The following is a 10,145-nucleotide window of genomic DNA, read 5'->3' as shown; positions in this document are numbered from 1 at the left end:
CCTTCTACATGACCTGACTATATTCCTAAATTCCTCTTGAGAAGTTAGTCCTTTTTTCCATAAATGGTAGGCCCTCTTCTTTACCCTAATTTCTTTTAGAATCTCCCAGTTCAGCCAGACCGGTCGTCTTCCCCGCCGGCTCGCCAGCATGGGAAAACCATGCATCTAATTGTCTACATTCATCCTACTCAATTCATTATTTTCCCACACATTTTTATGCAAGGAGAAGTCACCTGTGTCTAAACAGCAGATGAGGGATAGTATGCTGTGTACACCCCAGTGTTGCGATACCATGGTGATACCATCACCTCCAAAGAAGGTGGGTAAGGATGAATGAGCTCTTGACAGTGGTTTTGGTTCCTCCCCTCCACTGTCATGAGTCACCACATCCCCTGTGTTGCTGTTCTGAGCCAAATACCATAACTGACTTCAGATTCAATACTGCAGAACTAACTCCAAGTAGTCACCTTTAAAAGTTTCTTCTAAAAAGCAACAAAACCAGAAAAAAACCCACAAAACCCCAAATGATTAAGCCAAAGCCCAAGGGGTAGAACTTTGGAACCTAATGAACTGTCACCTTGGTGAAGGGACAGATTTTTCTGGGCTGATGATCAGCTATGCCTTTTGATGCATTGCAGTATTATATGCAATGCACAACAATGAAACAAATTTATAGGGTGCATCTGGCCCACAGACCAAGGACTCTTCACCTAAAAGGATCATCTCTACCACTGTTCAGCATTGCTCAGCTGTCCAGTTACACATCCTCTGCCAAGAAGCAGTGATAGGAGTGTGTGCTTTGGGTGCCTCATCCCTTCCTGTGTTACTCCAAGATGCCCTGCATGGCTTATCAACAATGATGAAACTCCATGTGGGTATAGGTCTGTTGCTTCATGATCAAGCCTTTTGTGTGCTAAACAGACTACAAAAGGTTCCTATGGAAAAAAATGACATTAAAAAGTACAGGTTTCCAAGAGCATCTGAAATCTCCCAGTGCAATCTTTGCCACATCTTAAAATGCTTGTGTGTTAGCACACAAAATGCAAGTAAATGGAAGCTTGAGCAAATGTTTGATACAAATAATGGTGTCAGATAAGGCAGTGGCAAAAACAAAAAATAAAAGAAGCATTTGTACAGCATGTCTGCTAGCTTCATTGTGTGAAAAAGTAGAGATTTAATACAGACTCTTAGTAACTCAATGGATAAACTGAAAAAAGATCAGCTGTATCTAATTTTCAATCAACCACTAAGCTGTCACACAATACCAAAATCCTACCCAGATTTGTAAAAAGATAGCAGGGTGAGTCACTGCAATACCTACTCATGGTGAAAACAGTAATACAAGCAAGAACACTAAGAAACTCTAATTATTGTTTCAGGAGGTAGACTTACACCAGCAGTGAGTCAATTTGTATTCTTCGGTGATACTGTCAATCTCATGAGAAAATCTGACTGGTGCTAAGAACATTAGGCAACACATGCCTTCATTGATTTAAGACAACACTTGGCATTAGCAACAGAAACTCTACAACCTGATAACAAAGTTACAAACCTTTCATTACAATGCTCTTCCTGCCACAACATATGGATGTAAAAGCTTGAACCTGCAGAAAGGCAGAAAGCAACTAAGTGCCTTCAGAAATCAGCATCTGTGCAAAATGCCAGCTGTTGAAATGTCATTACCATAAACTCCAATTTCATGTTGAAACAATCCATAGCTGCTAAGTTTAATAATTAAAAAAAAAGGGCAAATATCGAGCACATGTGCTAAGCACTGAGATGTGATGTGATGTGATGTCAAGCAGAGAGACCACTTGAAGGAAGCTGACCAAGAGAAAGCTTGTTCTTCTGACATAGTAATACTGGTGACATGCTGAGAACTTCTATTACTGTTTAAGTACCAACCTGAATAAAAAGTACAAAAAAAGTGAAATAGGCTTCTCTATCCATTATATTTTTTGGATGTGAAAACACAAGTAGCAGCAGTGGGACTAGAAATTAAGAAGCCACAATGTAGCTAATATTATACTGATGAAAAGCAAACAGAACTTCATTCCTTTGCCAACTCTACTGCAGAAGCACAACACACAGCACTTATTAGTCATGCACTAAGATTCTTCCCTCAACTATGCTCTCAGTCTAATCTAACATCCCCCCACCCCCCACCCCAGAGTTATGGAATAAATAGGAGCCTTACTACTTCTATTAGCTTATTTGCTTTTGCATTCCCACAACCATACTCCACACCAGCCTCCATGCCTTTCCTCCTAGAAGGAGGAAAACTCACTGAAAACCCCTTCTGTTGTGCAAAGCAGCAGAAAGGCTTCAAGACAAGTATAGCTTTGCACACACAGCCAGATAAAACCACTCACTCTCCACCATCTTCCAAGGTTTCCTTGCTGTTCCTGGGGCTCCTCAGAAGCAGCTGCCCAGAGCAAGACACTACAGAGATTAAATGTGTCAGGAATGAGTGCAGGCACAAGACACCCTCAATGCAGTGAGAAAGGGCTCACCAAAGCTTGTGGGCAGTCATTTCACTTCACAGTATTTGCCAAGAGGTCCACTGGGTTTTTACACCCATGCACACACACCACTCAGCTGTTACCTCCCTGCCACAGACACACCAGGGTCTTCCACAGATGCCTGACACCCCAGAGTCCTTCTGACCCAACGGCCCTCATGGCCAGACAGGGCTGCTTCAGTAGCTGGAGGTTCAGAAAAGGACACCTCCACATCGTGGTCAGCTCATCTCTCTTCAAAAGGAAAGACTTATCCTAAGTGACAGCCCCAAGCACTGCCCAAAGAAATAATTTTTTTAGTACAGGCTGTTCAGGATGGAGAAGAAAATGGCTTTTTTTCGTGCTTAGTTTTCAGACAGGGCATGTTACCCTTCAGCCTGGATCCCAGCGATGTCCCCAGTTTTCTGACAGGCTGTAGACCCATGAAATTGCAGCCCCAGGACTGGACAGCCCTTTGGGTGCTTCCTGGGGAGACTCCAGGAGCCCAGGGCCATCTGGGCCATGCTGAGCATCCATGTTCAGATGGGCAGCGGCAAGAGAAATGCGCTCCCAAGTGGGTGGGGAGGGAGATGGGGGAATGTGAAGGGCACAGGCACAGCCCCAGATGAATTAAATAAAATCCAGTGTAAGGGGCAGGCAGGAAGATAAAGGGCATGTTGGTGTTGTGGAAGGACCATGGGTCTGTGCCAGATGATGCTTTGTGTCGTGTAGGATCTGGGCCCAAGCTCTTGGTAGCCAAGGCTGGCGGGGCAGGTGGGGAAGGAAGTTTCCTGGAAGAGCTGACTCTCCTGCAGGCACTCCTGCCTCAGTACCTCAAAATATTGTCCCAGGTAGGGGATAGTATGGTCGTACTGCCCTGTGCCCACGGCCACCACCCACTCCCTTGCCACTGTGGCTGCCATTCCCACCATTGTCCTTCTGCCACCCCACCTCAGCCTGGCCATGCCCAGCCTGCTCTGACATCCTCCCCTCCTCCCTGGATGGTGACATGAGTGCCACCAGTGCTCAGCCATGCAGCATCCCCCCAGTTTGCTCGAGTCCCACTACCCAGGGGGGTCACCCCCACCTCTCCAAGTCATGGAAGAAGAAGGCTCCCTTTCTCTCTTCCACCCCCGTGTCCATCTCTTTTCCCCATGGACCAGAAGGAAGCACATCCCCTAAGCAGCTGGGCACCTCTCCACCTTCACACCTGTGCCCCCTTATCATCACATGGATTTGCCAATAAAAAAAAATCAGTGTCTCCTTGTGTAAAAAACCAGAGGTGCCCATGTTCAAAGCTCAGAAAAAAAAGTCAAAGGGGGAAAAGCTACTAGTACTCAAAAACTGATATGTATGTACATAGGTACATATGTATGATGTACTATCATCCTGTTACAATTCTGAGCACTGCATAGAACAGAAATAATCTATAGGTTGATTTGCTAATGGTAACCAAAGCATGTATTGTTGTCAGCACCTGGTGTAAATCTATTCACAATCCCGTTCAGCCCAAACAATCTGCAGCAAGTTTCCCCCAGATGTGCACTTCTGCTGACCAGCACAGGAAAAGGTGTGTCTGCATTTTGATGGTGTGCTGCTGCCAAGGACAGCTGAAATATTCCTGTTAGTCTGACTCAAAATGTGCTGGGTCCAGGGCAGCATTTTCTAGCAGCAGAACAGAGGCTGATAGCCCCTTGTGCTGTATCCACCACCTTCACTGGCTGCTTGGATGCCTTGGAGGGAGAGGCACCTCCTTTTGTGTATCAGATCCAAAGCCCTGGATGCTCTAAACTCTTGTCTGTAGCCATACTATCCAAATAAAATTAATGTTATTGTTTGAAAAATGTATAAAGAACCATACAATACCTGGATGTATTTGCTGAAATCCAGTGCAAAGCTTTCCTTGCAAATTGGAAATCAGAATTTTGTGCTTCGATGTGCCAGGAGACATTGTCCATTTGTCTCATGGCTTTGGGCTTCAGTCACTTAGATACCTCTGCTTATACTCAGCACAGGTCTTACTTACACAATTATGTGGAAAACGACAGGTATAAATAGGAAAACAAGGCAAGCATTGCCCATTCGATTCACAGTATAGAAGAGGAGGCCCCCAAAATAGTTTTGAAGTTAATTATGAAGGTTGTCTTAGCCACACCAGCCAGCAACATCTGCTTTGGCCATGTAACAGAGCAGCCCTGATGCTGTGTGGAAGATTGTCCAAACCCAGAAGGTGCAGACCAACTTGCTCTGCTTTGGTGATATTGGTTCTTCCTTGTGGGTCAAAGGGACTCTCTTAATAGAGAGAATATTGGTGTTTTCAGCTAAATACTGAGGCATGGCATGAGGGAAATCAGTCACACGTGGAGAACTGGAAGTGGATCAAGTAATGCTATCTGCTGCAAGGACTCTGAACAGAGCTGGTATATGCTGTGTGCACTTTATTACCTGTACGCCATTAGCCAAGGTCTCCAGCTGAAGTATCTCTCTGTGCTGAAGCTGTACCAGCACACAGTATGACACCAGATGCTGGCTAGGCTTGATTGTTTTGATTAAGTAAGCACTACTGAATTATCTGAGGCCAAAAGCCATCTACTGGACCAGGAGACTAAGAGACAACAGCACCCCACCACCTGGGAGTTTGAGCAGTGTTGCATACTGATGTGGCAGATCTGGGAGCTGTAGAACTGCTCAAAAAATGTTTGTCTGGCTCCACTTTGTGGTTTAAATCTGAACAGTTGCCACAGATCACAGTTCTCTGATTTTTCAAGAGTCATGGTAAAAGGAAATAAGTGTTATTTTAAAGCAGTGGTTTATACTGTCCCACAGGAGTGGTTTTGGCTTATGAACTCCTCCCAGCCACTTTCCAGTAGATGCAGAAGTATAAGCTGCTTTAAGGTTTGTAATACGATCACTTTGATTTCCTTAGTCTATTTATTTCCCCTTAGATAGTATTCAAAGACCACTCTAGGGTCTGCTAGCAGTGTGCCACCAGCCTCCTCTTGGACAATGATCAAGATCAAATGTATAAGTACGTTGTATGGCCTCTCTGTGCTGTCAGAGTTTCCAGAGTTTTTGTAGATTCCCTGTGGTGGGAGGGGCCATATAAAAGGAGAGGAACAGAAGGGAGCAAAACCAGGAGGAAAATGAGCCTGCAAGAATTCAAATAGGCAGTAGGAGAGGTACCTGGGACAATGCAGAGATCTATCTATCTATCTATATATATATATATATTTGCCACCATGGCTTGTTAGAGTGGTCACAAACATACAGAGTGTGTATTGTCCCTGGTGAGACATGAGACATGATGTAATATTGCTATAACCCAGGATTTCACTACCAGCAGCCATCTGAACAGCCTACCCACAAAGTCCTTTGCAGACAGGTAAGTTGACAAGTCAGATGCTTCCAGCCTAGCAGCAAATGGAAGTATGGGTCCATAGTTAGAGGGAGGGAAATTCTTTTGAGCACTACATAAGGCAGTCCCTTGGCCTTGTATATAATCACACAATATGGCTCTGTTCTTTAAAGAAAGGGGTGATTTCCACTTGAATGTGAAACCAGTGTAAAGTTCCCAGGTACAACAACAGCCCCAAGAGTAGTAACCCACTGCTGTCCCCCTACAATTAAGCAACTTCAGAAACACAGATTTGACTTTCTCTTAAGTTATCTGCACACCTGCAGCTCTTAAAAAAAGTCACTCTCACATTTCTCTGGTCAAGTGGTTTCATGTGTTGCTGCAGCAGCTCCTGCTGGGTGCTGGTGAGGAGGGCAGAGCTGCCTCCTGCAGCCCGGAGTCCCACCTAGGCCTGTGCTCAGCAGCTGTGATCAACTCCGTGCTGCTCTGCCTCACAGCTCTTTCTCCACTATACACAGCGATTGGGAAGAGAAAACTAACCAGCAACCCAGGAAGCGGAAAATGGGGCCAAACAACCAATGGGGTCCTGCTCCCCTCCCACGAGGGTGGCTCCCCATGGGAGGGGGCTTGGAGCATCAGCAGTGATGTTTCACAATGAAGAGAACTGCTTTCCCCTCTGGAGTTGGGATCTGGAGTGAGGCTGAAGTTTCCTCATCAGTGCAAGACTGGCTGCAGCCTTCACCAATGCAGTAAGAGGTGTCTGCAAAACCTGGGACATCTTGCAAAACACAACTGCCCTTTCCCAGTTCCCTTTGGTGCTCTAACACGACTGGTACATCAGCCACATGGAGCTTCTTACCAGGGGTGCTGCCATTACCACCTCAGCACATCATCTTTCTCCTTGCCTTCCTAAGGCACAGAAAATTTTCTGCCTTTCATTTAAAAAAAACGAACAAGGTCGCTCCTAATTTTAGATGCATTTCACTACAGAGAACCCACTATGCTGCTGCTTACAGCAACAATCCCCATCCAAAACATTTAGATGAAATATTTCCTCTTGCAAAACAATAATCTTACAGACAAATATTTAGGACCTTACATAGCTTATACAAATGTGTCTATTGACAGTCACTCCATTTTCACAGTAACAGGTTGGTAGGAGCCCATATATCTAGATCAGAAGGCAAGCTTTCTAAGTCAAGCTGATCCCTTTCCATGCTGCAGGGTCTACAACACAGCTGAGCAGCTTTAATTCTCATTAGCAAAGTGCTGCAGTACAAGAGAGCCATTTCCGTTCCCTCTAATGCACTACAGTAAAAATGAATCTAGAACTGTTAGGTAACTGGCAATTATTTTCTCTGAAAGATTTCCACAGGCATGGAACAGTTTTGATTTAATGGAATTTACAGATTCTTATTTGAAACCAAGACAATGTGTTTTCCTGGTTTATTCTGTTCTTCCCCATTTGTCTCACACTCTTTCTACCAACAAGAAAGGGGAAGGAAAACAGAAGGGCCAGACAAAAAATATGCAGATCCCAGAAGGAACAGAAATCAGATTTTTTTTTTCTGGTTGCTGTTTCCCTAAGGGTTAGTGCCACTTCGGCATCAGTTTTTGAGAGTCAGAAGGAACCTGAAAACTTTTTCCCCTGTAATAGAACTCAGTTGCTGTATACAGTACAACTATACAATCACCATCTCTTTCTCTTCTTTATGTCCTCTAGATGGTGCTTGTGTATCACTTTCTACACAAAATAAATCATACCTCTGCTAATCTATCTTGGAAATTAATTTGAAGTACTTTACTATAGACCACTAGGAGTAGAGGGTTGTGGTGAATGGGTGGTCACCTGATCCAAGCCTCCATCAGAGAAAGTAGTTGTCCTCAGCCTCTCCCCAAATATAAGAAACAGGACAGAAAAAAAATCCTTTTGCATATTTTAATGGAATTTATGAAGATTAAAATGTTACAGTATTTCTTCTGTATCATTCCTTAACACGCTGATGATGCCCAAGGTTTCGCCCCTTTTGTGTCCACTTGTGTTTAGTGGCAACTGCAGTTGTAGTGCACACAACATATCAAGTGTGCATCTAAAAAAGTACATAGGAAACAAAAGATTCCTCACCAAAATGGCATCTCCCAAATGTCAGGGCACCATGCTTGTCCATGAACAACACTGCTAAAGCTCCCAGCTTACAGTAATCACAACAGGATGGGCCACAGGAACAGAGGAAACTTCAGTGTAAGAGGGTGGTGCCTCAAGGAAAAGGAACAAGTGTTCTGCCTGATGAGCATAGAAAGTGGGTACCTCTGAGTGGGTCTATTTGTCAGGGAAAAAAATCAATCCCAGAAAAAAAATTCCTCCCATCAACCTTTTATTATTCCACTCTTCACTCTAATTCAGTACAAAGACACACCTAGAAGTACCAAAATGTAACAGAAATTACTTTCTGGTCATCTTTCTCCTCTCTTCAATTTGAACAATATTAATTCAATTTTTGTGTAACCAACACAACAAGTCTCTCAGCCTAGCCTTCTCTACCTGTGTCCACCTGGAACTGAGCAAGTAATTTTGATTTCCTCTTTTATATTCTTCAAATATTTGTAGACAAGTCATCTGGCTCGCTTCTGTTTGTACTCCTTATCTCAACAGATTTTGGTTCTTAAAAATTGTCTCTTTCCTTCCCTATAACTTCTTGTCTAAACTTACCAAGGGGCAATCATCAAACATACTCTTGGGCAAATGGATTTAATGTTTACCCAGCTCTCAGCAGGACATGCACTGGGTTTTGCTGGGGAAAGCTCACCATCAAACAGGAAGACAGCAGAGAGCAGCTCTGCTCTATCAAGAATTACTCCTGCTTCAGTTCTTGAACCTACAGACATTTGCATCCACCTAATCAGGGAGGTGTGCACCCCTGTGCCAGTATAAAATGGTTAGAAAGCTGGAGTTTTTCTACTGCAGGAACAGTAGGCACTTTGGGGTTTTTTTTGTTTGAGTTTTGTTTTGGTTTGTTTTTTTTTAAGGTCTAAAAAGCCTTCTGTACCCAAGGCTTTCTTTTTTTCTGGTAAATATTTTATATCCAGAAAGCACCACCAACAGACTCTAAATGTGATGGCTAACTTTTCATCAGCTGAGATAAGACCTTGTTTTTATAGATGAGTAAGGCACAGTGACTTTTGGCCAAGGTCACACTGGAGATGGGGAGCAGGGTTTACCAGCTTGCCTCCTTTCCTGTGATGCAATTTTTCCCTTTTGGCTTGGGTAATGCTCCTGCCCTCTGGAGGTCATGTGACCAAGTGGACATCTCTGGCTGTCAAGTTCACATTTTTTATTTATAATAAACTAATTCATAAAATCACTCTGCTTTGTTTCAACTTTTCAATTTTTTTCCTGGCTTTAAAAGTGACTGAAACCTCCATAGGCATGTAAGCTGTAGCAGCAGATATACAGCCCCAGGTTTTCTGGTTGCTCAACCTTCCAGCAGTACAGAGCTCAGACTTCCCAGCCTGTCCTTCAGTGCTGGGTTATTGGGACCTAGGACCATATTCCTTCAAAACCCAGGGAATAATCTGGAAGCACCCCATAGTAAGAGAGCTTTATAACTGCCTGTTATACTGGGTTCAAATCTAATCAACTTGACATCTTGATAAGACAACTTGAACATCTGTGATAAATCAGTGCCTGAACAGCCTCTATTCCTGTAGATTTTGTTTTCTTTCTTCTATCTTGCTCTACATCCATGGTTAGCAGGAGCAAGGCTAAAAAGGAGTAGGAGGAAGAAGCCAACGCCTTCTAAATCTTCCGTAAAGTAAGAGCTTCATGGGAATCTGCTTCCTCCCTGTCCACCACAGCTTCATGGAGCTACAGGTCCAGGATACGATCTAGAGATGTATGCAAAACCTCTTTGTGTATCCAGCCAGAGAGCAGGGCATGTGCACCACATGAGCTCAGGATAGTACTTGAATAAAATCCCTTGTCTCCCTTCAAGCTCGGTTTCTATCCTGGCAACCCCATTTGGTCTCAACACCTCCCTCTGGAACCTGGATGTTTCAGCAATGAATACTGTATATATATATATATATATATATATATATTGGCTTTGCCTACCCTGGGAGAATAGCAGCCTTGGAAAACCCATTGAATTAGGCTTTGTTTCCTCATGGAAGAATGACATCCCCGCCACAAACAGAGGCATAGTAACAAGTATTGTGTGGGTCTAATCCAGCAGAGTTAAATGTCCCAGCCCTGCCTGCCAGAGACCTGCCTGTGTGGGGCCCCTCTGCCCTGC

General features: G+C 43.9%; 1 protein-coding gene across 1 annotated transcript in view; it reads left to right on the top strand.

Moving 5' to 3' along the window:
* Positions 1-292: 292 nt before the first annotated feature.
* CAPN8 (calpain 8) overlaps positions 293-10,145 on the top strand; it is a 30,785-nt gene continuing 20,932 nt past the window's right edge. Inside the window, 2 exon segments of the mRNA XM_071741230.1 lie at positions 293-323; positions 9,339-9,442. Of these exon segments, the coding sequence (XP_071597331.1) occupies positions 293-323; positions 9,339-9,442 (135 nt within the window).

This window comes from Heliangelus exortis, chromosome 3 (genome assembly GCF_036169615.1).
Source record: "Heliangelus exortis chromosome 3, bHelExo1.hap1, whole genome shotgun sequence".
Lineage (NCBI taxonomy): Eukaryota > Metazoa > Chordata > Aves > Apodiformes > Trochilidae > Heliangelus > Heliangelus exortis.
Note: the sequence above shows the minus strand (reverse complement) of the source record. Positions and strands in the feature narration are given on the sequence as shown.